Source organism: Oncorhynchus mykiss, chromosome 24, assembly GCF_057628025.1.
Source record: "Oncorhynchus mykiss isolate SJ-2025 chromosome 24, ASM5762802v1, whole genome shotgun sequence".
Lineage (NCBI taxonomy): Eukaryota > Metazoa > Chordata > Actinopteri > Salmoniformes > Salmonidae > Oncorhynchus > Oncorhynchus mykiss.
The window spans coordinates 14078198-14106078 of NC_143045.1; the positions used below are offsets into that span (position 1 = coordinate 14078198).

Sequence of the window (27881 nt, forward strand, 5' to 3'; positions counted from 1 at the left end):
AGAGGGACTGCAGAGGGAAAACAGATCAAAGAAAAATAGGAAAAAGAAACAGAAGAGGAATACGCATAGAGCGAGAGAGAGACGACAAACAGAGACAGAGAGAGACAGACAGACAGACAGACAGACAGAGAGAGCGCGAGAGAGAGAGAGAGAGAGTGAGAGAGAGAGAGAGAGAGAGAGAGAGAGAGAGTGGCACACGATTAAAAAATGATAAAAACAGAAATAACGAGAGATACAGAACAGACATAAAGAGAGAGAGACATAGAGAGAGACAGAGAGAGACATAGAGAGAGACAGAGAGAGACATAGAGAGAGAGACATAAAGAGAGACAGAGAGAGACATAGAGAGAGAGACAGAGAGACAGAGAGAGAGACAGCGAGAGACATAGAGAGACATAGAGAGAGAGAGAGAGAGAGAGAGAGAGAGACATAGAGAGAGAGAGAGAGAGAGAGAGACAGAGAGAGAGAGACAGAGAGAGAGACAGAGAGAGAGAGACAGAGAGACATAGAGAGAGAGACATAGAGAGAGAGAGAGAGAGACAGAGAGAGAGACAGAGAGAGAGACAGAGAGAGAGAGAAAGAGACAGAGAGACATAGAGAGAGAGAGACAGAGAGAGAGAGAGAGACAGAGAGAGACAGAGAGAGAGAGACAGAGCGAGAGGGAGAGAGACATAGAGAGAGAGACAGAGAGAGAGAGACAGAGAGAGGGAGAGAGAGAGAGCGAGAGAGACATAGAGAGAGAGTTATCTTGTGTCCTTTACCATTTGTACATTGTTAAAACACTGTATACAGTGCCTTGCGAAAGTATTCGGCTCCCTTGAACTTTGCGACCTTTTGCCACATTTCAGGCTTCAAACATAAAGATATAAACTGTATTTTTTTGTGAAGAATCAACAACAAGTGGGACACAATCATGAAGTGGAACGACATTTATTGGATATTTCAGATATCTCCAGATATCTTCAGATATCTCCAGAAGTTCAGTGAGGATCTCTGAATGATCCAATGTTGACCTAAATGACTAATTATGATAAATACAATCCACCTGTGTGTAATCAAGTCTCCGTATAAATGCACCTGCACTGTGATAGTCTCAGAGGTCCGTCAAAAGCGCAGAGAGCATCATGAAGAACAAGGAACACACCAGGCAGGTCCGAGATACTGTTGTGAAGAAGTTTAAAGCCGGATTTGGATACAAAAAGATTTCCCAAGCTTTAAACATCCCAAGGAGCACTGTGCAAGCAATAATATTGAAATGGAAGGAGTATCAGACCACTGCAAATCTACCAAGACCTGGCCGTCCCTCTAAACTTTCAGCTCATACAAGGAGAAGACTGATCAGAGATGCAGCCAAGAGGCCCATGATCACTCTGGATGTGGTGGGAGAGGTGGGAGACTCTGTCCATAGGACAACAATCAGTCGTATATTGCACAAATCTGGCCTTTATGGAAGAGTGGCAAGAAGAAAGACATTTCTTAAAGATATCCATAAAAAGTGTCGTTCAAAGTTTGCCACAAGCCACCTGGGAGACACACCAAACAAGTGGAAGAAGGTGCTCTGGTCAGATGAAACCAAAATTGAACTTTTTGGCAACAATGCAAAACGTTATGTTTGGCGTAAAAGCAACATAGCTCATCACCCTGAACACACCATCCCCACTGTCAAACATGGTGGTGGCAGCATCATGGTTTGGGCCTGCTTTTCTGGTTAAAATTGATGGGAAGATGGATGGAGCCAAATACAGGACCATTCTGGAAGAAAACCTGATGGAGTCTGCAAAAGACCTGAGACTGGGACGGAGATTTGTCTTCCAACAAGACAATGATCCAAAACATAAAGCAAAATCTACAATGGAATGGTTCAAAAATAAACATATCCAGGTGTTAGAATGGCCAAGTCAATGTCCAGACCTGAATCCAATCGAGAATCTGTGGAAAGAACTGAAAACTACTGTTCACAAATGCTCTCCATCCAACCTCACTGAGCTCGAGCTGTTTTGCAAGGAGGAATGGGAAAAAATGTCAGTCTCTCAATGTGCAAAACTGATAGAGACATACCCCAAGCGACTTACAGCTGTAATCGCAGCAAAAGGTGGCGCTACAAAGTATTAACTTAAGGGGGCTGAATAATTTTGCACGCCCAATTTTTCAGTTTTTGATTTGTTAAAAATTTTTGAAATATCCAATAAATGTCGTTCCACTTCATGATTGTGTCCCACTTGTTGTTGATTCTTCACAAAAAAAATACAGTTTTATATCTTTATGTTTGAAGCCTGAAATGTGGCAAAAGGTCGCAAAGTTCAAGGGGGCCGAATACTTTCGCAAGGCACTGTATATATATAATTTGACATTTGTAATGTCTTTATTGTTTTGAAACTTCTGTATGTGTAATGTTTACTGTTAATTTGTATTGTTTATTTCACTTTATATATTCACTTTATATATTATCTAACTCACTTGCTTTGGCAATGTTAACACATGTTTCCCATGCCAATAAAGCCCTTGAATTGAATTGAATTGAATTGAGAGAGAGAGAGAGAGAGAGACATAGAGAGAGAGACAGAGCGAGAGAGAGAGAGAGAGAGACATAGAGAGAGAGACAGAGAGAGAGAGAGACAGAGAAAGAGAGAGAGAGAGACAGAGAGAGAGACAGAGAGAGAGTGAGAGAGACATAGAGAGAGAGACATAGAGAGAGAGAGAGCGAGAGAGAGAGAGAGACAGAGAGAGAGAGACAGAGAGAGAGAGACATAGAGAGAGAGACATAGAGAGAGACATAGAGAGAGAGAGAGCGAGAGAGAGAGAGAGAGAGAGAGAGACATAGAGAGAGAGACATAGAGAGACAGAGAGAGAGAGAGAGAGAGAGAGACATAGAGAGAGAGAGAGACATAGAGAGAGAGACAGAGAGAGAGTGAGAGAGACATAGAGAGAGAGAGAGAGAGAGAGAGAGAGAGAGAGAGAGATATAGAGAGAGAGCGAGAGAGAGAAAGAGAGAGAGAGAGAGAGAGAGACAGAGAGAGAGAGAGAAAGAGAGGTACTATATATCAAGAGGACTAATGGTGAGACAGAAAGAAGGAGGGATGGAAAGGAGAGATACTGTCTATCCAACAACGGGAAGCAGGTTGTACAAGTGACACCATTTATCAGAATGCAGCAGCCACTACTCTAAAACCCTGAGATGCAGTCTACCGTATCGCACTTCACACAGGTCTAATACTCATCACTGCATCCTTTATCAGCAGGTTGGCTGGACCTCTATAAATTCATGTAGATTTCTCCCTTTTTGTTTACCAAACTCTGCTGCACAAGCTTTATCCAACAAATCTCACTTTTCTACTGAAGTATGAAAATACCACGCACCAAACAGGCTCACAGGGTTGGTTAACTGTTGAGTTCCCTCGTGTCTCTACCAACCGAGGTACATCAGCCTTTAGTTTTAACGCCCTCCATGTTTGGAATAATCTACAAGCCTCATTACATCTTGAATCCAACAGGGCAGAACGCTGATGAGGGAGGACTTCACTGAGGTTCACCAAGTGTTCTGGTTGATAGTAATCATTGTTGAACTGTAGAAATCTGTAACTGCTGCATCTTGCACTTTATTTTTTTGCGTTTTTATTGAATTATCATGTTGATTTGGGACAAACACACATAAAACTTGAAAAAGCCATGCATGCACATGAGTAGAATCATGGAGGATAACAGACAATAAAGAATAGAAAGATAGAATAGAGAGAGAAGGCAGTCTGGAACAGAACAGGGGACTCCAGCTCGGATAACACTAACTCTCTAGAGACCCCTCAATTAGACTGGTTACCAGGCAACCGCCAGCGCCCCTCTCACTAGCCCCATCACACACACACTGGTGAGAGGGGGGGGGGGGGGGTAGATGAGAGAAGGTGGGAAGAGGACAGAGGAGAGGAAGGAAGGAGAGAGGGGACGGGTTAGAGACAGAGGGGACAGGGACTGGTTGTCTCTTCTCTTGTGTCCGTCTCTGATTGGTTGGTGGTGGTGACTAAGCTCTTGTTGTCAGAGGGGTCAGGAGGAGGGGTCAGCCTTTCTTCTTCACTTTCTTTCATCTCCTTCTGTTTTGACTGCTGTTGTGTTTTGGAGAGGGGGAGGAGGGCGATAGCAGCATGTGTCCTGTGGTGTTTTGTCTGGGACGATTGTTGTGCTCCCCTGCTGTGTCTTGATGTCTGGTTTTCTACTGCAATTATCTCACTGAGAAGGAGGAAGTTCCTTTACAATGTCGGGGACCATTAGCCAATAGGGTCACAGGCTGACCTGCAGATAACCAATTATGTTACTGTTTGACCCACGATTAGCTAATAAGTGTCATCGATTACATATCTGTCAAGTCAAGGCAGTAATAGGGGAATGGAGCTACTGCATCACCATACCCCATTCACACACACAAACACACATACACACGCACACACGGATACTCAATGATAAGTATAACTCCCTTAGCCTTAATTATCTAACAGAAGCAGCTAGCGCTAATCCGTGCGTGCTTGTGTGCGTGTGTGCCTGTGTATGTGTGTGTGAAACGCCCCAGTGAGCTGGGTGGATTAGGCCAGCTGTGAGACCATATTTCTCCCAGCAGTAGCTCCAGGGCAGGGGTGATGGGGAGATGTATCACCCCAGCGTCAGTGTGCCGTCCTGGGCCTCACGACCTGAGCCAAGGGCCCTGGAGCTCCAGTTACCCAATCTACCGGGCCAGCTCCCTGGGTAGCAGAGCTGTGTGTGTGTGTGTGTGTGGGGGGGGCTCTTTGATCGATTTAGATCATCTCAGTGTGTGTGTGTGTGTGTGTGTGTGTGTGTGTGTGTGTGTGTGTGTGTGTGTGTGTGTGTGTGTGTGTGTGTGTGTGTGTGTGTGTGTGTGTGTGTGTGTGTGTGTGTGTGTAGTTTACTGTAGAGCAGTTGCTCATATGAAACGTTATCCGTGTGTTCCACTGTGTGGGCTGACGGCTGATGAATTAGTAATGATGATGAGATAACACTACTGCATCTCACTATACTGACAGATCGCAGATAGTCTATGATGGGGAAGATACCTGTGTCTCAGACTAGAAAGGGAGTGCTGCAGTTACTCTGTCTCACACACTCATACACAAGAGACACACACCCCCCCGTGTGTGTGGGGATGTTTGTTAACAGACTTCCCACTGGGCCCCTGCTCCTTTTTCCACCCCAATTTGTTTGGAACACGGGCCATTGCCATGGAGAAATGCACTGGGTTGGTATGACAGCAGCGTTCTTTTCTCCCTCATCCCAAAATAAGTCTTTCTTGTTGTGGTCAAACTTTAAATTCTCTTAGAAATGTGAATTCTAATGTGGGGCAATAAAGTCTCATACTCACACACTTTGCCCGTCTCCTCAATGGCTGTGAACTTGGATCCCAGGCCTATTGGAGGTGCCAGGAGTCTTCTCTCCCACAGTCCCCTCTATTCTACTGGAACAATGAACTTCTCTTTCACTCTGTCTCTCTCTCTTTCTCTCTCTTCCTCTAGCTCAGCTGACCTCACAATTGAGTCATTGTCAACTGCAGAATTAGTCACTTTTAGAGGATGACCTGGCCTGGTGTCACTGTGGGTTGTCAGCCATTCACTAGATGTGTCTATGTTATTGGATGTCTTCTTCTGCTCATTGTGCTGCTCTGTCTATGCTGTTCAGGAGGAGAGAGAGACAATGCTGTGACCTTGAGCTGAGACTGATGTAATGAGGGTTTAATCTGTGTGTTTATCATTTCTAGTCACGATCGTCCCCGTGTTACCCTCATCTTCCTCACCCTCTACCTCCCTGTCCCTCCCTCCCCCTCAACCTCCCTCCCCCTCCAGCCCACTGTACCTCCCTCCCCCTCTACCTCCCTGTCCCTCCCTCCCCCTCAACCTCCCTCCCCCACCCTCCCCCTCTACCTCCCTGTCCCTCCCTATCGCTCAACCTCCCTCCCCCTCCCTCCCCCTCTACCTCCCTCCAGCCCCCTCTACCACACTCCCCCTACCTCCCTGTCCCTTCCTCCCCCTCTACCTCCCTCCCCCTCTACCTCCCTGTCCCTCCCTCTCTCCCCCTCTACCTCCCTGTCCCTCCCTCCCTCTCTACCTCCCTCCCTCTCTACCTCCCTGTCCCTCCCTCCCCCTCTACCTCCCTGTCCCTCTACCTTCCAGTCCCTCCCTCCCCCTCTACCTCCCTGTCCCTCCCTCCCCCTCTACCTCCCTCCCCCTCTACCTCCCTCCCCCTCCCTCCCCCTCTACCTTCCAGTCCCTCCCTCCCCCTCTACCTCCCTGTCCCTCCCTCCCCCTCTACCTCCCTCCCCCTCTACCTCCCTGTCCCTCCCTCCCCCTCTACCTTCCAGTCCCCCCCTCCCCCTCTACCTCCCTCCCCCTCGACCTTCCAGTCCCTCCCTCCCCCTCTACCTCCCTGTCCCTCCCTGTCCCTCCCTGTCCTTCTAACTACCTCCCCCTCTACCTCCCTCCCCCTCTACCTCCCTCCCCCTCTACCTTCCAGTCCCTCCCTCCCCCTCTACCTTCCAGTCCCTCCCTCCCCGTCAACTTCCCTTCCCCTTTACCTCCCTCCCCCTCTACCTCCCCCCCTGTTCCTCCCTCCCCCTTTACCTCCCGCCCCCGCTGAGTCAGCGATGAGGTCAGCTTCACTAATGGGTCACAGAGCCTGGGCATCATCAGTTCATGATGTGGAGGGTTCTGAAGGGTTCAGTGTTTACCAACATACAGCCCTCAGCACCACTGGGAGTGGGTTTGTGTGCATGTGACTGTGCGTTTGAGAGAGAGAGAGAGTGTGTGTGTGTGTGTGTGTGTGCGTGTGTGTGTGTGTGTGTGTGTGTGTGTGTGTGTGTGTGTGTGTGTGTGTGTGTGTGTGTGTGTGTGTGTGTGTTTGTGTGTGTGTGTGTGTGTGTGTGTGAGTGTGTGTGTGTGTGTGTGTGTGTGTGAGAGTGAGTATGTATGACTGTACGTCCCCTCCATGTGGAGGTCTGTGTGTGTGTGTGTGAGTGTGTGTGTGTGTGTGTGTGTGAGTGAGTATTTATGACTGTACGTCCGCTCCATGTGGAGGTCTGTGTGTGTGTGTGTGTGTGTGTGAGTGTGTGTATGTGTGTGTGTGAGTGAGTATGTATGACTGTACGTCCCCTCCATGTGGAGGTCTGTGTGTGTGTGTGTGTGTGTGTGTGTGTGTGTGTGTGTGTGTGTGTGAGTGAGTATGTATGACTGTACGTCCCCTCCATGTGGAGGTCTGTGTGTGTGTGTGTGTGTGAGTGTGTGTGTGTGTGTGAGAGTGAGTATGTATGACTGTACGTCCCCTCCATGTGGAGGTCTGTGTGTGTGTGAGTGAGTATGTATGACTGTACGTCCCCTCCATGTGGAGGTCTGTGTGTGTGTGAGTGAGTATGTATGACTGTACGTCCCCTCCATGTGGAGGTCTGTGTGTGCAGTATGTTTTGTATTTAACCAGAGTGACAGTTTTTAGGTTTAACTTCACCTGTTGAAGTTTCAGAGCTGCTGCTTTTCCTCCACCTTCATACTATGACACTACATGATGTTTTACTGGACATCCTGCTCACTGTCCTGGGACTCTGAGTGGCTTAAAGGCAGTCTAGGCTGCTATGACAGAGCTGTGAATCACAGGTCCATAGCGTCTCAGTCAGACGAGATCATTACACTACGCTGTGGAGCAGTGGAGGCTGGTGAGGGGAGGATGACTTATAATAATGGCTGGAGCGGCACGAATGGGATGGCATGAACCACATGGAAACCATGTGTTTGATGTTGTTGATACCTTTCCACTGCATCCATCCCCACGTGCCTGTCCTCCCCAATTAAGGTGCCACCAACCTCCTGTGCTGTGGAGAGATGAGACTGAAAATGTAACAAATTGAAGAATGAAAGTCATGTTTTTTTTACCTGACAAATATCTCCATGGTCCGGAACATTCATTTACTTTTTATTTAACTATTGTCCCTCCCTCCCAACATTCCAACCTTCACCGTGACTTAGTGGTTAAAGGAGGTCAGTCAGCACCTGGGAGAGAGAGATTGGTCAGTGTTTGAGAGGGGAATCATTTTCTTCAGCTTTCCCAAGCCAAAGGAAAAAGTTAGGGGAAGCTCTCCTTTGTGTTTGAGGTTCAATTCCAGTCAATTCAGAAAGTCAACCACATTCCAATTCCATATTTTCCTCATTAAAAAGCATTGACGAATTCGTGTACTTCCTGAATTGACCCCAAATCTGACACACACACACACACACACACACACACACACACACACTCTCTCTCTCTCTCTATTGAGCTTGAACAGATGCTGTACACCTCTGGATTGTGTGTGTTGTCTCGTGTTCATGTGTAATTATATTCCTTCTGCTCACTTTATTTCAGTGGGTTGGACAGACAGTGGTTTTGGATCAGGGTCAATTCTCCAGTTTTACCTTGACTGTGAGGGAACACAACTTCCTCTGTCCTCAGTCTCCTTGTCAGTCATTCACACAGACACAAAAACATACACTGATGTGCCAACTCAAATGTGCGGTCCTGATACTGTATGCACTCAATTTCACCCACGTACTGTACTGTGGGCCTGCTCTCTCATACACACATGATAGGTTTATATGAATGGAGCACTAGAGTTTGGTAGCTTATTCAGCTTTTTAAGAGGGCAAAGTCAAGGACTGTGTGAAGTAACAAACACTGGACGCAGTCACTCACTCACACACACTCACTCACATACACTCACTCACACACACTCATTGCTTTCCAACTGTCCCGGGGAGCAGCAGCTGTCCTCACATTAGAGTGTGAGAGCAGAAAAAACACCAGTGTGTGCCCTCTCTCTCTCTCTGTCTCTCTCTCTCTCTCTCTCTCTCTCTCTCTCTCTCTCTCTCTGTCTCTGTCTCTGTCTCTGTCTGTATCTGTCTCTCTCTCTCTGTCTCTCTCCCTCTCTGTCTCTCTCTCGCTCTCTCTGTCTCTCTCACGCTCTGTCTGTCTCTCTCTAGCTTCGGTTCTGAGGGAGGCTAGGTTACACGTTAACCAGCGTATACTGACCCACTAGCTAGGTGTGTGGTAGAGGGGGAGCGAGAGGGGGGGAGTGAGAGAGACGGAGGGAGGGAGGGAGGGAGGGAGGGAGGGAGGGAGGGAGGGAGGGAGGGAGGGAGGGAGGGAGGGAGGGAGGGAGGGAGGGAGGGAGGGAGGGAGGGAGGGAGGGAAGCTCTGGGGAACACAGACTGTGCTGGAATGGATGACGTCATCTGTCAAGCCTCTTGCCCTTTACCTCACTGATGACTACAAACTCAAAGAGGTAAAGCACATGGAAGTAATGTTGTCTGTGGTTATCTATCTTTCTGGTATTGTAGTACTACATGTTTTACCAGTGTAATGGCACTCGTATAAACAGTGTGTGTGAAGTGAACAGAAGGGTCTCTTGCTGACTGAAAAAAATGCTCTTAGTTTCCTTCCTGAGTTTGTGAGTTTGACCCCCCCACACACACACTCTACAGTCAAGGCATCAGCGTGCTGAGACACTGGTATGGTGTTGGTGTGGGACGTAATGTGATGATTGTGGATGACAATGTGGACGTAGTGGAGACACTGTAATGCGTAGGTGATGTGGGACGTAATGTGAGGATTGTGGATGACAATGTGGACGTAGTGGAGACACTGTAATGCGTAGGTGATGTGGGACGTAATGTGAGAATTGTGGATGACAATGTGGATGTAGTGGAGACACTGTAATGCGTAGGTGATGTGGGGTGTAATGTGGTGTTAGTATGTGATGTAATGCTGTGATAGTGGTATTGGTTCTCGTACAGCAGAAATCTCTAACACACTATGGGTTCATTCCTGGTCATGCTGCTAGTCTCTCTGAGGAGGCAGCGTTGCACGAATCTGAGAGTCTTGGCTCTCAGATTCGTGTTGAAGCATGCTCTCATTGTACTCTCAGGTCAAACACACACACGTGACTCTCTGGGTTATTGTCCTGGCCAAATCCTCTCCACCAAACACCCCCTTCAATACCCCTCCCCTCACATCTCTCTCACCTTCTCTCTCTCTCCATTCCTGTGATACGCTCCCCCCTTCTCCCTCCTCCCTCTCTACTGCTGAGCTCCTGCTGCGTTCTGTTCAGACTGACAGGGCCAGCTTGGCGTGACCTGTGTTTGAACTGTACCAGGGTTCAGAGGCCAAGTCCCCTATCAGGAGAGGAATGCAGAAACCAGCAGGTCTCACATCTCAGATAGCAGACACGGAGAGGTTACAGACACACACTCACACACACACACACACACCATTGTGACCTAGGATATCTGGAGGGTTGTTATTGGGTCAACTGTAGATATGCAAGGTCTCTTGTAAGGCCACCGGACAAAAACGTGGATGAAGGTTTGACTTAAACAAGGGTTTCCTTAAGAACTGTGCAAAAAGAGTGTTTTGAAGTAATTAAGGACCATATTTTACACCCTCACACACATTCTCAGTGGACATACTGACCTGATTGGTGTGTTTATGTGTGAGGTCAGTGCTCACGCCTGGGAAACTCCTCATAGTGAATCCTCTGAGCCAACAACACTGCCACGCTGATTGAAACTGCATTACACAAACGGGCATACTATTTCTCTCAGTCACACCATCAACTGTACTTTTGCAGCATTTGTTTATTTTCTGTCCAACACTCACACACACACACACACACACACACACACACACACACGCTCCCTCACACCCTCACGGGACCTGGCGTGTGCGGGTGAACAGGCGGTGCCTGTCTCAGACTGGGGTGCGAGGCCAATGGTAAGCCCCCCTCTCCTCCAATGAAAGGCCTCCATTGTCCAGAGTGAGGGAGCGCTGTGGCAGAAGAATGAAGGAAAGCAGGAAAGGAGAGGATGGTAGAGACGGAGGGGAGAGCAGGGGAGGAGAGGATGGTAGAGACGGAGGAGAGAGCAGGAAAGGAGAGGATGGTAGAGACGGAGGGGAGAGCAGGAAAGGAGAGGATGGTAGAGACGGAGGGGAGAGCAGGGGATGAAAGGATGGTAGAGACGGAGAGGAGAGCAGGGGAGGAGAGGATGGTAGAGATGGAGGGGAGAGCAGGAAAGGAGAGGATGGTAGAGACGGAGGGGAGAGCAGGGGAGGAGAGGATGGTAGAGAAGGAGGGGAGAGCAGGGGAGGAGAGGATGGAAGAGACGGAGGGGAGAGCAGGGGAGGAGAGGATGGTAGAGACGGAGGGGAGAGCAGGGGAGGAGAGGATGGTAGAGACGGAGGGGAGAGCAGGGGAGGAGAGGATGGTAGAGACGGAGGGGAGAGCAGGCGAGGAGAGGATGGTAGAGACGGAGGGGAGAGCAGGAAAGGAGAGGATGGTAGAGACGGAGGGGAGAGCAGGAGAGGAGAGGATGGTAGAGACGGAGGGGAGAGCAGGGGAGGAGAGGATGGTAGAGACGGATTGGAGAGCAGGAAAGGAGAGGATGGTAGAGACGGAGGGGAGAGCAGGAAAGGAGAGGATGGTAGAGACGGAGAGGAGAGCAGGGGAGGAGAGGATGGTAGAGACGGAGGGGAGAGCAGGAAAGGAGAGGATGGTAGAGACGGAGGGGAGAGCAGGGGAGGAGAGGATGGTAGAGACGGAGGGGAGAGCAGGGGAGGAGAGGATGGTAGAGACGGAGGGGAGAGCATGGGAGGAGAGGATGGTAGAGACGGAGGGGAGAGCAGGAAAGGAGAGGATGGTAGAGACGGAGGGGAGAGCAGGAGAGGAGAGGATGGTAGAGACGGAGGGGAGAGCAGGGGAGGAGAGGATGGTAGAGACGGATTGGAGAGCAGGAAAGGAGAGGATGGTAGAGACGGAGGGGAGAGCAGGAAAGGAGAGGATGGTAGAGACGGAGAGGAGAGCAGGGGAGGAGATGATGGTAGAGACGGAGGGGAGAGCAGGAAAGGAGAGGATGGTAGAGACGGAGGGGAGAGCAGGGGAGGAGAGGATGGTAGAGACGGAGGGGAGAGCAGGGGAGGAGAGGATGGTAGAGACGGAGGGGAGAGCAGGGGAGGAGAGGATGGTAGAGACGGAGGGGAGAGCAGGGGAGGAGAGGATGGTAGAGACGGAGAGGAGAGCAGGGGAGGAGAGGATCGTAGAGACGGAGGGGAGAGCAGGGGAGGAGAGGATGGTAGAGACAAAGGGGAGAGCAGGGGATGAGAGGATGGTAGAGAGGGAGGGGAGAGCAGGGGAGGAGAGGATGGTAGAGACGGAGGGGAGAGCAGGAAAGAAGAGGATGGAAGAGACGGAGAGGAGAGCAGGGGAGGAGAGGATGGTAGAGACGGAGAGGAGAGCAGGGGAGGAGAGGATGGTAGAGACGGAGGGGAGAGCAGGGGAGGAGAGGATGGTAGAGACGGAGAGGAGAGCAGGGGAGGAGAGGATGGTAGAGACGGAGAGGAGAGCAGGGGAGGAGAGGATGGTAGAGACTGAGGGGAGAGCAGGGGAGGAGAGGATGGTAGAGACGGAGGGGAGAGCAGGGGAGGAGAGGATGGTAGAGACGGAGGGGAGAGCAGGGGAGGAGAGGATGGTAGAGACGGAGGGGAGAGCAGGGGAGGAGAGGATGGTATAGAAGGAGGGGAGAGCAGGGGAGGAGAGGATGGTAGAGACGGAGGGGAGAGCAGGGGAGGAGAGGATGGTAGAGACGGAGGGGAGAGCAGGGGAGGAGAGGATGGTAGAGACGGAGGGGAGAGCAGGGGAGGAATGGATGGTAAAGACGGAGGGGAGAGCAGGGGAGGAGAGGATGGTAGAGACGGAGGGGAGAGCAGGAAAGGAGAGGATGGTAGAGACGGAGGGGAGAGCAGGGGAGGAGAGGATGGTAGAGACGGAGGGGAGAGCAGGGGAGGAGAGGATGGTAGAGACGGAGGGGAGAGCATGGGAGGAGAGGATGGTAGAGACGGAGGGGAGAGCAGGAAAGGAGAGGATGGTAGAGACGGAGGGGAGAGCAGGAGAGGAGAGGATGGTAGAGACGGAGGGGAGAGCAGGGGAGGAGAGGATGGTAGAGACGGATTGGAGAGCAGGAAAGGAGAGGATGGTAGAGACGGAGGGGAGAGCAGGAAAGGAGAGGATGGTAGAGACGGAGAGGAGAGCAGGGGAGGAGATGATGGTAGAGACGGAGGGGAGAGCAGGAAAGGAGAGGATGGTAGAGACGGAGGGGAGAGCAGGGGAGGAGAGGATGGTAGAGACGGAGGGGAGAGCAGGGGAGGAGAGGATGGTAGAGACGGAGGGGAGAGCAGGGGAGGAGAGGATGGTAGAGACGGAGGGGAGAGCAGGGGAGGAGAGGATGGTAGAGACGGAGAGGAGAGCAGGGGAGGAGAGGATCGTAGAGACGGAGGGGAGAGCAGGGGAGGAGAGGATGGTAGAGACAAAGGGGAGAGCAGGGGATGAGAGGATGGTAGAGAGGGAGGGGAGAGCAGGGGAGGAGAGGATGGTAGAGACGGAGGGGAGAGCAGGAAAGAAGAGGATGGAAGAGACGGAGAGGAGAGCAGGGGAGGAGAGGATGGTAGAGACGGAGAGGAGAGCAGGGGAGGAGAGGATGGTAGAGACGGAGGGGAGAGCAGGGGAGGAGAGGATGGTAGAGACGGAGAGGAGAGCAGGGGAGGAGAGGATGGTAGAGACGGAGAGGAGAGCAGGGGAGGAGAGGATGGTAGAGACTGAGGGGAGAGCAGGGGAGGAGAGGATGGTAGAGACGGAGGGGAGAGCAGGGGAGGAGAGGATGGTAGAGACGGAGGGGAGAGCAGGGGAGGAGAGGATGGTAGAGACGGAGGGGAGAGCAGGGGAGGAGAGGATGGTATAGAAGGAGGGGAGAGCAGGGGAGGAGAGGATGGTAGAGACGGAGGGGAGAGCAGGGGAGGAGAGGATGGTAGAGACGGAGGGGAGAGCAGGGGAGGAGAGGATGGTAGAGACGGAGGGGAGAGCAGGGGAGGAATGGATGGTAAAGACGGAGGGGAGAGCAGGGGAGGAGAGGATGGTAGAGACGGAGGGGAGAGCATGGTAGGAGAGGATGGTAGAGAGGGAGGGGAGAGCAGGGGAGTAGAGGATGGTAGAGAAGGAGGGGAGAGCAGGGGAGGAGAGGATGGTAGAGACGGAGGGGAGAGCAGGGTAGGAGAGTATGGTAGAGACGGAGGGGAGAGCAGAGGAGGAGAGGATGGTAGAGACGGAGGGGAGAGCAGGGGAGGAGAGGATGGTATAGAAGGAGGGGAGAGCAGGGGAGGAGAGGATGGTAGAGACGGAGGGGAGAGCAGGGGAGGAGAGGATGGTATAGAAGGAGGGGAGAGCAGGGGAGGAGAGGATGGTAGAGACGGAGGGGAGAGCAGGGGAGGAGAAGAACATATCTTATCAATGAGGGTTTTCACAAGAGAAAATTGCTTCTCAAATTTAAGGAAAAACACAATTTAGCACAGTGGTGTTCCTCAAAATCTAATTTAGGAGCTGTAGCACATTTCAAAGGACCAGGAAATGAAGTCATTTAACAGAACTTTGGGGACTGGGGGCATGTACGACTCTCTGATAGATACACACATATACACACACACGTACACACACACAATGTCAAGCACTTCGGAGGGGAGGCTTTGCACACAAGTCATTTTGGTAACAACACAGACCATTGCAGGGAATGTTTGTTTGACGGAGAAGGAGAGGAAAGCTCTGTGGCAAACCTTAATTGACTGACAGGAAAGGAGAGAGGTTCAAGTGAGAGAGATGGGTCCATTTGCTACCCCCACGGTCACAGACATCTATGTGGAGTACTCGCCACCTCTTTGAGGGGTTTATGATGCTGAACATGATGATATCTGAACCCGTTCTCTCTCACGCCTCCGTCCATCAGCGATGACATAGTTAGCTAGTTAGTTATGGGGCTTAACGTGAAGGAAGGTAGTCCTGTTGGAAGGTGTGACGTGTAGAGGGGTTCTACTATGGTAGAGTGTTGTTCTTCCAGAAGGGGTCTGCTTGCTTCCCATCTGAAACAGTTCAGAACAGTTTGTGAATATATCATGACAACATTTTGTAACGTTTTGGGGGGGCTGTTTGTGCACACAACATTTTACCCCGAGGCAATCTGAAGTTCGGTAACCGAAGTCTACGCCCCTTCGTCGGTGATTGGTCAACAGTAGGGATTCTTCAATTAAGTGTTTGTTGTCATTCAAAGATAGACGACTCATTTTCATGTTTTAAAAAATTATAATAATAGGATTGTAGGAATGTAGGCTATCCCTATGCCAACACAACACATACAGTACAAACACACACACTCACACCAAACCCCCACATTACAACCTGACATTCCAATACAAATACCACCTACCACCTAACATAAGTATCCCCACCACCCATGAGGCTAACACTACAATGGCTACTGTCACTAACACCTCTCTGTTGTAACTCAAGAGCCCTTGTCTGTTATTATGGCAATCACAGCAACTCAGGAGCACCTCCACTCAGCACTGACACCTGCTGGTCAGACATGGAACAGCAGCCACTCAGTGTTACAACACCACGGCACTGTCCTGTACAGGGAGTTAGAAGGGGTTTGTGTGTGCATGTGTGTTTATTTGCTGTCAAACAGACTGTGATTGTTAGTATCTGAGGAGTGGTAAAGTGATGCTGTTAAGTGTCCTCATCTTGCCTCCCCCAGTACCCCTCGTCACACTCAGTCACACACACACACATACAAGCACACAAATGCCATGCCATGCCTCCCTAACCATGCCAGGGAGGGAGGGAGGGAGGGAGGGAGGGAGGGAGGAATAAAGGGTTGGAGAAGGCCTGTGAGATCAAGAAAGAGAAAGGGTGAGAAATGGAAGAGAGATGGAGAAAGAGAACCCATGTTTATGCTTATTTATTTTCCCTTCTGTACTTTAACCATTTGTACATCGTTACAACACATAATACATAACACATATAAATAATATGATATTTGTAATCTTTTGGAAGTTCTGTGAGTGTAATGTTTACTGTTAATTTTTATTGTTTATTTCACTTTTGTATATTATCTACTTCACTTGCTTTGGCATTGTTAACATGTGTTTCCCTTGGCAATAAAGCCCCTTGAATTGAATTTAATTGAAATGGAGAGAGGTTGAGGACAGAGTTAAAGAGAGGGATAACACTCAAGGCTTCTGCCATCTTCTCCGTTGCTCCCCTCACCTCCTTCCCCCTCTCCTCCTTCCCACTCACCTCCTTCCCCCTCTCCTCCAAAGCCTTCTCTAAAAGCTCTCCTCTCCACCTTTCTCTGAACCTCTCCCCTCTCTCCTGTTGTCTGAAAGGCCTGCTCTTTCTCAGGGCCTTTAGAGAGGGTCAATATTTCCCCCCAGACACTCCTCATCCTCGAGGAGTCCCAGCCCCGGCACCAACACATACACACTGCACTCTGTATCTGACTCTGGTACCCATTTGACTTCCCATCACCACCTGTAACAACAACAGTCCTGTAGTGGCCTTGAACAGTCTAAACTCTCCCACTGTGTTGTCTGTCTGCTGATAGGCCAGGTTACTGTGGCTGAAAGCCTAGCCCAAGGAGTGTGAGAGAAGGCCTGTCTCTACACAATTCTCTACACACTTTTTCTCAGGTGTGTGCTCAGCAGGGTGCAGGGTGCCATTCACAGGCGACTGGTGGCACCTTAATTGGGGAGGAGGGGTCATAGTAATGGCTGGAATGGAATATATCAGAGGGTAGTGCGAACGGCCCAGTACATCACTAGGGCCAAGCTTCCTGCCATCCAGGACCTCTATACCAGACGGTATCAGAGGAAGGCCCTGAAAATTGTCAAAGACTCCAGCCACCCTAGTCATAGATTGTTTTCACTGCTACCACAGGGCAAGCTGTACCGGACTGCCAAGTCTAGGTCCAAGAGGCTTCTAAACAGTTTCTACCCCCAAGCCATAAGACTCCTGAAATGGCTACCCAGACTATTCACATTGCGTGTGTCCCCCCCCCCCCCCCCCCCTCTCTCCACACCACTGCCACTCCCCAGACTGAAGAAATGGCATCAGTTTTACGGGCTCCTAACCAATTGTGCTATTATGTGGGGGGTTTTCCGCATCATTTGTAACTTATTTTGTACATAATATTTCTGCCACCGTATCTTGAGAGCTTCTGGATTACAGGACAGCGACCACTCACCTCGGATTAGACAAAGATTTTTTCTTCAACAAGCAGGAAGCACAGGATGTACTTCAGACACCCGACAAGGCCAACATCCCTGTCATTGGCAAGAGGAAGAGACGCAGGTACAGGGGGCACAGAAAGCTGCCTTTACCGTCAATATTACTTGCCAACGTGCAATCATTGGACAATAAATTAGACGAGGTACGATCACAAATATCCTACCAACGGGACATCAAAAACTGTAATATCCTATGTTTCACAGAATCGTGGCTGAATGACGACATGGCTATTCAGCTAGCGGGATATACGCTGCACCGTCAAGATAGAACAGTAAGACGAGGGGGGACGATCTGTGCATATTTGTAAACAACAGCGGGTGCACGAAATCTAAGGAAGTCTCTAGATTTTGCTTGCCTGAAGTAGAGTATCTTATGATAAACTGCAGACCACAATATTTGCCAAGAGAGTTTTCAGCTATACTTTTCGTGGCAGTTTATTTACCAACACAGACAGATGCTGGCACTAAGACCGCACTCAGCCAGCTGTATAAGGAAATAAGCAAACAGGAAACCGCTCATCCAGAGGCGGTGCTCCTAGTGGCCGGAGACTTTAATGCAGGGAAACTTAAATCAGTTCTGCCTAATTCTTCCGATGACATTGAGGAGTACACCACATCAATCACTGGCTTTATCAATGCATCGAGGACGTCGTCCCCACAGTGACTGTACGTACATACCCCAACCAGAAGCCATGGATTAAGGCAACATTCACACTGAGCTGAAGGGTAGAGCTGCCACTTTCTAGGTGTGGGACTCTAACCCGGAAGCTTATAAGAAATCCCGCTATGCCCTCTGACGAACCATCAAACAGGCAAAGCAAAAAGTAAATACAGGTCTAGGATCGAATCGTACTACACCGGCTCCGACGCTTGACGAATGTGGCAGGGCTTGCAAACTGTTACAGACGACAAAGGGAAGCACAGCCACGAGCTGCCCAGTGACACGAGCCTACCAGACAAGATAAATCACTTCTATGCTCGCTTCGAGGCAAGCAACACTGAGGCATGCATGAGAGCATCAGCTGTTCCGGATGACTGTGTGATCACACTCTCCGTAGCCGATGTGAGTAAGACCTTTGAACAGGTCAACATTCACAAGGCTGCGGGGCCAGACAGATTACCAGGATGTGTGTTCCGGGCATGTGCTGATCAACTGGCAGGTGTCTTCACTGACATTTTCAACATGTCTCTGATTGAGTCTGTAATACCAACATGTTTCAAGAAGACCACCATAGTCCCTGTGCCCAAGAACACTAAGGCAACCTACCTAAATTACTACAGAAACTGCTACTCTCTGTTTATCATATATGCATGGTCACTTTAACCATACCTACATGTACATACTACCTCAATCAGCCAGACTAACTGATGCTTGTCTGTAGCCTCGCTACTGCTATCGCCTCGATACTGTATATAGCCTCGCTACTGTATATAGCCTCTCTACTGTATATAGCCTCGATACTGTATATAGCCTCGATACTGTATATAGCCTCGCTACTGTATATAGCCTCGCTACTGTAAATAGCCTCTCTACTGTATATAGCCTCTCTACTGTATATAGCCTCTCTACTGTATATAGCCTCTCTACTGTATATAGCCTCTCTACTGTTATAGCCTCGCTACTGTTATAGCCTCTCTACTGTATATAGCCTCGCTACTGTATATAGCCTCTCTACTGTATATAGCCTCTCTACTGTATATATCCTCTCTACTGTATATAGGCCCTCTACTGTATATAGCCTCGCTACTGTATATAGCCTCTCTACTGTATATAGCCTCGCTACTGTATATAGCCTCGCTACTGTATATAGCCTCTCTACTGTATATAGCCTCGATACTGTATATAGCCTCGCTACTGTATATAGCCTCGCTACTGTATATAGCCTCGCTACTGTATATAGCCTCTCTACTGTATATAGCCTCGCTACTGTATATAGCCTCGCTACTGTATATAGCCTCTACTGTAAATAGCCTCTCTACTGTATATATCCTCTCTACTGTATATAGCCTCGATACTGTATATAGCCTCGCTACTGTATATAGCCTCTCTACTGTATATAGCCTCGATACTGTATATAGCCTCGATACTGTATATAGCCTCGCTACTGTATATAGCCTCGCTACTGTAAATAGCCTCTCTACTGTATATAGCCTCTCTACTGTATATAGCCTCTCTACTGTATATAGCCTCGCTACTGTATATAGCCTCTCTACTGTATATAGCCTCGCTACTGTATATAGCCTCGCTACTGTATATAGCCTCTCTACTGTATATAGCCTCTCTACTGTATATAGCCTCTCTACTGTATATAGCCTCTCTACTGTTATTATTCACTGTCTTTTTTACTGTTGTTTTATTTCTTTACTGATCTATTGTTCACCTAATACCTTTTTTTTTACTTAGAAATTGCACTGTTGGTTAGAGCCTGTAAGTAAGCATTTCACTGTAAGTGAAATTGGAGGAATCACCTGTTGTATTCGGAGCACGTGACAAATAACCTTTGATTTGATTTGTTGTCATCTATGCATAGTCACTTTAATTAACTCTACCTACATGTACATAGTACCTCAACTAACCAGGGCCCCCACACATCGATTCTGTACCGGCTCCCCCCTGTATATATTGTTATATTTTACTGCTGCTCTTTAATTACTTGTTACTTTTATCTCTTATTCTTATCCATATTTTTTAAAACTGCACTGTCGGTTAGGGGCTCGTAAGTAAGCATTTCACTGTTGTATTCGGCGCATGTGACTAATTTGATTTGATTTGAACACATGGTTTCCATGTGTTTGACACAAATCTATTCACTTCATTCCAGCCATATGAGCCGTCCTCCCCTCACCAGCCTCCTGTGGTCCCATTAGCACATATGAGTGTTCCTCCGGGTGTGAGTGTGTTAAGTGCTGCCAAGGCTGTCTGGGTCAAAGGTGGGAATTCCTACTGGAAAACAGGCCCAAGAGGCAGACATGCTTATAGTGCTATTAGACAGGGATGCTCTGTGGTTTTGGGAGGTGTGTGTTTGACTGCATGAGAGTCTGCGTGTGTAAGATGGAGAGGGAGAGAGTGCCCGGTGAAATTGTGTTGGACTATCTTTCTCACATACATCTGCACCACCTAGTGGTGAATATTATAACTGTCAGTTTCCCTCCTCACAACCTGGTTACTGCTAAACTCATGGGGAAGTCTTCCGTCCTATTATTAGCCTCCTTAACCCTCTGCCTCTCCCCTCCAGGCCCAAAAGAATGAGAGGGAGTCCATCCGGCAGAAGCTGGCCCTGGGTAGTTTTTTTGACGATGGGCCGGGTATCTATACCAGCTGCAGCAAGAGTGGCAAGCCCAGTCTGTCCTCACGGTAAGAGACATCATGTGACCTCTATAATAAGCTGTACGTCAATCCCACAACGTCAACAATACACACAGACACAAGCATGTACACAAACACAGAAGCACACACACACACACACACACACACACACTACTACCCTATGTACATAGACATGGAATCACTGGTCACTTTAATAATGGAACACTAGTCACTTTAATAATGTTTACACAGTTTTACTCTTTTCATATGTACAGTATATACTGTATTTTAGTCAATGTCCCCCCGACATTGCTCGTCCTAATATTTATATTTTTCCTTAATTCCATTGTTTTACAATTAGATGTGTGTGTGTATTGTTGTGAATTGTTAGATGCTACAGCACTGTTGGAGGTAGGAACACAAACATTTCGCGACATTCTCAATTGCATCTGCTAAACATATGCATGTGACCAATAAAATGTGATTTGACTCAACAATTCCCATATAACCGTGTAACCGACAGTTAATGAAGAAGGCTGTCATGAAATGACATAACCATTATAACCATTTAAAAACTACCAGCTGCCTGAAGACAGGAAGGACGGCCGGGCATTCGTGCGGTTTCCGCCGTCAAGTGGACTCTTAACAACGTTAGGTTTCTTGCTGAAACAAGTCAATTCATCTTCGGGAAGACTAGGCAATGCCCCCCCACAATGCAACAACAGCACACGTAGAAATAGAACGAATAGAACGGGCTTGGAACCTCTCACCATGACTGAAACACTCAGGGGTACACTCGCAATGGCTGCCTGTTATTGTGATGCAATACTTTCCATGGTAATGTAGAATGTTCATTCAAACGATGCTAACTTATGTGGCTCATGCAATTCAATGTTTTTTTTTGTAATGTCAGTTGAGTTGAATCAACAAATCACAGCACATATTTGATTTATTTCCTGTTTTGCTCCTATGGTTACACTCACAATTGCCGCCAGTTCAGCCATTATGCCATCATTGACTACATCATTGAACATTCATTACAGTGCCTTGCGAAAGTATTCGACCCCCTTGAACTTTGCGAACTTATGCCACATTTCAGGCTTCAAACATAAAGATATAAAACTGTATTTTTTTGTGAAGAATCAACAACAAGTGGGACACAATCATGAAGTGGAACGATATTTATTGGATATTTCAAACTTTTTTAACAAATCAAAAACTGAAAAATTGGGCGTGCAAAATTATTCAGCCCCTTTACTTTCAGTGCAGCAAACTCTCTCCAGAAGTTCAGTGAGGATCTCTGAATGATCCAATGTCGACCTAAATGACTAATGACGATAAATACAATCCACCTGTGTGTAATCAAGTCTCCGTATAAATGCACCTGCACTGTGATAGTCTCAGAGGTCCGTTAAAAGCGCAGAGAGCATCATGAAGAACAAGGAACACACCAGGCAGGTCCGAGATACTGTTGTGAAGAAGTTTAAAGCTGGATTTGGATACAAAAAGATTTCCCAAGCTTTAAACATCCCAAGGAGCACTGTGAATGCAATAATATTGAAATGGAAGGAGTATCAGACCACTGCAAATCTACCAAGACCTGGCCGTCCCTCTAAACTTTCAGCTCATACAAGGAGAAGACTGATCAGAGATGCAGCCAAGAGGCCAATGATCACGCTGGATGAACTGCAGAGATCTACAGCTGAGGTGGGAGACTCTGTCCATAGGACAACAATCAGTCGTATATTGCACAAATCTGGCCTTTATGGAAGAGTGGCAAGAAGAAAGCCATTTCTTAAAGATATCCATAAAAAGTGTTGTTTAAAGTTTGCCACAAGCCACCTGGGAGACACACCAAACATGTGGAAGAAGGTGCTCTGGTCAGATGAAACCAAAATTGAACTTTTTGGCAACAATGCAAAACGTTATGTTTAGCGTAAAAGCAACACAGCTGAACACACCATCCCCACTGTCAAACATGGTGGTGTAAGCATCATGGTTTGGGCCTGCTTTTCTTCAGCAGGGACAGGGAAGATGGTTAAAATTGATGGGAAGATGGATGGAGCCAAATACAGGACCATTCTGGAAGAAAACCTGATGGAGTCTGCAAAAGACCTGAGACTGGGACGGAGATTTGTCTTCCAACAAGACAATGATCCAAAACATAAAGCAAAATCTACAATGGAATGGTTCAAAAATAAACATATCCAGGTGTTAGAATGGCCAAGTCAAAGTCCAGACCTGAATCCAATCGAGAATCTGTGGAAAGAACTGAAAACTGCTGTTCAGAAATGCTCTCCATCCAACCTCACTGAGCTCGAGCTGTTTTGCAAGGAGGAATGGGAAAAAATGTCAGTCTCTCGATGTGCAAAACTGATAGAGACATACCCCAAGCGACTTACAGCTGTAATCGCAGCAAAAGGTGGCGCTACAAAGTATTAACTTAAGGGGGCTGAATAATTTTGCACGTCCAATTTTTCAGTTTTTTATTTGTTAAAAATTTTTGAAATATCCAATAAATGTCGTTCCACTTCATGATTGTGTCCCACTTGTTGTTGATTCTTCACAAAAAAATACATTTTAGTTTTAGTTTTATATCTTTATGTTTGAAGCCTGAAATGTGGTAAAAGGTCGCAAAGTTCAAGGGGGCCGAATACTTTCGCAAGGCACTGTATATTTCTATGGCAGCACACAGAGCAGAGTAGAGGAGAAAATGTGTGGTGGGGCCATTTGAACGGTTTTAACGATGACCGCGGTCATTTGGCTGGCCAATTACGTCATCCAAAATTCCATGACAGTCACAGCCCTACCCACACGCACACATACAGACACAGATCAGTTTCACCCTCAGTCCCAGTCCCTGTTCTTGAGAAGCAATGGCATCGCTCTCTTTATGTGGGTGGGCACTGTCACTAGAGTGAAATTGCAGGTTACTGGACATTACTCTGACAGAGTCAGATTTGACCTTTTCTTAATGCCTGTAACTATGTCTGTCTCCTGGAACTCTGTATAGGGCCATCTCCCCAACACAGACAGACTCCTGCTCTCTCCCTCTGAAACCACTGTTCACTGTTGAGAGTAAGGGACATTTCCTCTCTCTTTCTCTGCATCCCGGCACTGTGGATTTCACTTCCCAAAATGCACTCCTACACACACCATCAACCTTACTGTTAGCAGCCTTCCATGATACACACACATGCAGTCATACACACAGAGACACTCGCACAGTTCATTCATCTGAAACTATGAAATAAGCATATGAGAATTCTCACTAAAGCAACTCTTATGGGGTGCACTCACGGATGGATAAGTTAGATACGTCCATGAACTGCTTAACTAATTCCAAGGATCATTTTGATGCTCCTTCCTCTGAAACTACCAATCGATTACTCTGGTCTGGTTAAATCTGGACTGATTGGATCCAGGCTGTTTAATCGATCAGGTTTTCTCTACATGTGTTTGTAATTACTGCTTGAAAGAAGCCGATTATTGATCCAGAGTGGTTTGATCCAGATCTTACAGGACTCAGGTCTTCTGAGGTCTAGAGAGCCGTCGGAGTCTAGCTGATTGGATCGAACCCAAGTTAGAGCAAGAGAGGGAGGAACGGAGTAGACACAGACATACTTATTAATGCTATGCAAGGCTAGCCACTATTACAGTTCTATCACAGACACACTGAGACATCAGTGGAGAGTTAGAGGAGGGTTTGGCCTGAGTGGAAAACTAGATGGGACTGTTATTGAGTTTCTTTCTCACCCGCGGTGCCTAGATGCATGTTATCTGGGTCAATAAAACCCTACAAGCAATTATTGCTGAGCTAACTTTCCTTAACCCATAGAACTTTCCCCCCTCCGTTAGCCCATAGTAATGACACATCCTCTCCCTCCTCTTCCTCCCCCTCCCCCTCTCCCTCTCTCTCCCTCCTCTTTCTCCCCCTCTTCCTCCCCCTCTCCCTCTCTCTCCCTCCTCTTTCTCCCCCTCTCTCCCTCCTCTTCCTCCCACTCTCTCTCCCTCCTCTTCCTCCCCCTCTTCCTCCCCCTCTCCCTCTCCCTCTCCCTCTCTCTCCCTCCTCTTTCTCCCCCTCTTCCTCTCCCTCTCTCTCCCTCCTCTTTCTCCCCCTCTCTCTCCCTCTCTCTCCCTCCTCTTTCTCTCCCTCTCTCTCCCTCCTCTTCCTCCCCCTCTTCCTCTCCCTCTCTCTCCCTCCTCTTTCCTCCTCTCTCCAGGCTGCAGAGTGGGATGAACCTGCAGATCTGTTTTGTCAATGACAGCGGCAGCGACAAGGACAGCGATGCAGACGACAGCAAGACAGAGACCAGTCTGGACACACCGCTGTCCCCCATGGTACAGACCGACCACACACACACAAACACATATACATTAAGAAGAAATATGTATTCTTAGAGAGAGAGAGATATCTACTGTGTGACTCATATAGGTAACCCTCAGTGAGACTGTCTGAGAGAAAGAGAGAAAGGGACAGATTGGGTATGAATCAGAGCGATAGCCCTGGGTTAGCGTGTGGGGGAGAGTGAATGACCATACTCACGTTTTCTGTCCTGTTAACCAATACACCGGCAGCAAATGAAGGTTGAATATGAACACGCTCTCTGATAGACATGGATGAGTGGCCACTCGGCCTGTCTGACAGACACGGACACCGTTACTAGAGGGAGGGGGGGGGGGGGGGGGGTAATCCCAGTATTTATAACCATCTGTTATAGCTCTGAGCTGTTTCCCTGTCTGACCTCTGTGTTCAATTAATGACCTATCAATGACTACACTAGAAGAACGAAGAGCCAATGGGAATAAACCACTAACTTTTCCTTATTTCCACTCTCCCCACGTCCCTGTCCCCCAGTCGAAGCAGAGTTCGTCCTACTCTGACCGGGACACTACAGAGGAAGACAGTGAGTCTCTGGAGGACATGGACTTTCTGAGCAGACAGAAGAAGTTGCAGGCCGAGGCTAAGCTAGCCCTGGCGATGGCCAAACCCATGGCCAAGATGCAGGTGGAGGTGGAAAAACAGAACCGCAAGAAGTCCCCTGTGGCAGACCTGGTCAGTACCGTCGCTATAGGCAATGGGCCTGTAACCTCAGCCTCTAGTCAGCGTTTCTAACCCCAGGTCTTTTCAGAGCAAACCAACCACACTGGTCTTCTTTAACATTGTGATGATGTCACAGAGTAGACATGATTATTATTTTAACATTCTCATCTGCATCAGTGCCCCCCAAGCACACACACACAAACACACACACACACACACACAAAGAGAGATACAGTGGCTTGTGAAAGTATTCACCCCCCTTGGCATTTTCCTATTCTGTTGCCTTACAACCTGGAATTCAAATTGAATTTTGGTGGGTTTGTATCACTTGATTTACACAACATGCCGACCACTTTGAAGATGGAAAATATTTTTTATTGTGAAACAAACAAGAAATAAGACAAAAAACTGAAAACTTGAGCGTGCATAACTATTCACCCCCCAAAGTCAACACTTTGTAGAGCCACTTTTTGCAGCAATTACAGCTGCAAGTCTCTTGGGGTTTGTCTCTATAAGCTTGGCACATCTAGCCACTGGGATTGTTGTCCATTCTTCAAGGCAATTTTAGTCTCATCTGACCCGACCATGTTCCATATGTTTGGGGAGTCTCCAACATGCCTCTTGGCTAACACCAAATGTGTTTACTTATTTTTTTTCTATAAGCAATGGCTTTTTCTGTCCACTCTTCTGTAAAGCCCAGCTCTGTGGAGTGTATGGCTTAAAGTGGTCCTATGGACAGATACTCCAATCTCCGCTGTGGAGCTTTGCAGCTCTTTCAGGGTTATCTTTGGTCTCTTTGTTGCCTCTCTGATTAACTCCCTCCTTGCCTGGTCTTTGAGTTTTGGTGGGAGGCCCTCTCTTGGCAGGTTTGTTCTGCTGCCATATTCTTTCCATTTTTTAAATAATGGATTTAATGGTGCTCCGTAGGATGTTCAAAGTTTCTGATATTTTTTTATAACCCAACCCTGATCTGTACTTCTCCACAACTTTGTCCCTGACCTGTTTGGAGAGCTCCTTGGTCTTCGTGGTGTCACTTGCTTGGTGGTGCACCTTGTTTAGTGGTATTGCAGACTCGGGGGCCTTTCAGAATAAGTGTATGTATACTGAGATCAAGTGACAGGTCCTGTGACACTTAGATTGCACACAGGTGGACTTTATTTAACTAATTATGTGACTTCTGAAGGTAATTGGTTGCACCAGATCTGATTTAGGGGCTTCATAGCAAAGGGGGTGAATACATATGCACGCAGCATTTTGCAATTTTTACTTTTTTGGGGTTATTTTTTTCATTTCACCAATTTTGTCTATTTTGTGTATGTCCATTACATGAAATCCAAATAAAAATGTATTTAAATTACAGGTTTTAATGCAACAAAATAGGAAAAACACCAAGGGGGATGAATACTTTTTCAAGGCACCCGACACACACACCAATATCTCCACCTGGGCAGAAGATGTTACTTATTCAGTAAAGAGGGGGTGGTTGGGTTCGAGCAATCTATTATTCATATCCCAGAATGCACTGGGTGACGTGTTTGGGGATGCAGTTGTGCCCAGCAGTCAGAAGAGATGAGTTTCACATCTGAGGCCCTGTCACTAAACTAACAGACTGCTGTACTGAACACAGGGGCAGATCTGAGGCCCTGTCGCTAAGCTAACACACTGCTGTACTGAACACAGGGGCAGATCTGAGGCCCTGTCGCTAAGCTAACACACTGCTGTACTGAACACAGGGGCAGATCTGAAGCCCTGTCGCTAAGCTAACACACTGCTGTACTGAACACAGGGGCAGATCTGAGGCCCTGTCGCTAAGCTAACACACTGCTGTACCAAACATATATAGTCAGAGTGCAGGCTGGCACCAGGCCAGTGTGTTAAGCCAGCGGCCAGGTGTTTGGGTGCCAGGGGCTCTTGCGTAAGCCACTAATGACAGGAGAAATGAGGGGAATGTGTGTGAGGAGATGTGGTTTTATACCATTTACCACGCTTTAATCCACTAAAGCCATGTGGCTTTACAAAGAATTTACACAACAATTCACACAACACTCCCACCAAGAATTTTTCCCCATTCATATCATGCCTAATCTAAGAGAATACTGATATGATGAAATACTTTGGTATTGTTGTTGGCGGTATCCTTATTCATATTGCCACTAACCTAAGTAACCAAGACTCATTGAGAAACCAATCCAGTAATATAACTGAGGGAGGAAACTCCACCTCGGACAAACACAATGAGGCCAAGCACATATCATGACCAAAACACTACCACTCGCGGTGGCCGGCTCTCCCCACATCTCCGCATCTCTCACTCTCTATCTCTCTCGCTCTCTTTTCTCACACCCCTGTCTCTCTCTG

General features: G+C 48.0%; 1 protein-coding gene across 3 annotated transcripts in view; it reads left to right on the forward strand.

Moving 5' to 3' along the window:
• Positions 1-27881, forward strand: part of LOC110503785 (schwannomin-interacting protein 1) — a 320215-nt gene that overhangs the window by 285691 nt on the left and 6643 nt on the right. For all 3 annotated transcript variants that reach the window (XM_036961845.2, XM_036961847.2, XM_036961848.2), the window contains 3 exons: positions 20409-20527; positions 24703-24820; positions 25338-25535. In XM_036961845.2, the coding sequence (XP_036817740.1) occupies positions 20409-20527; positions 24703-24820; positions 25338-25535 (435 nt within the window). The remainder of the gene's footprint in view (positions 1-20408; positions 20528-24702; positions 24821-25337; positions 25536-27881) is intronic.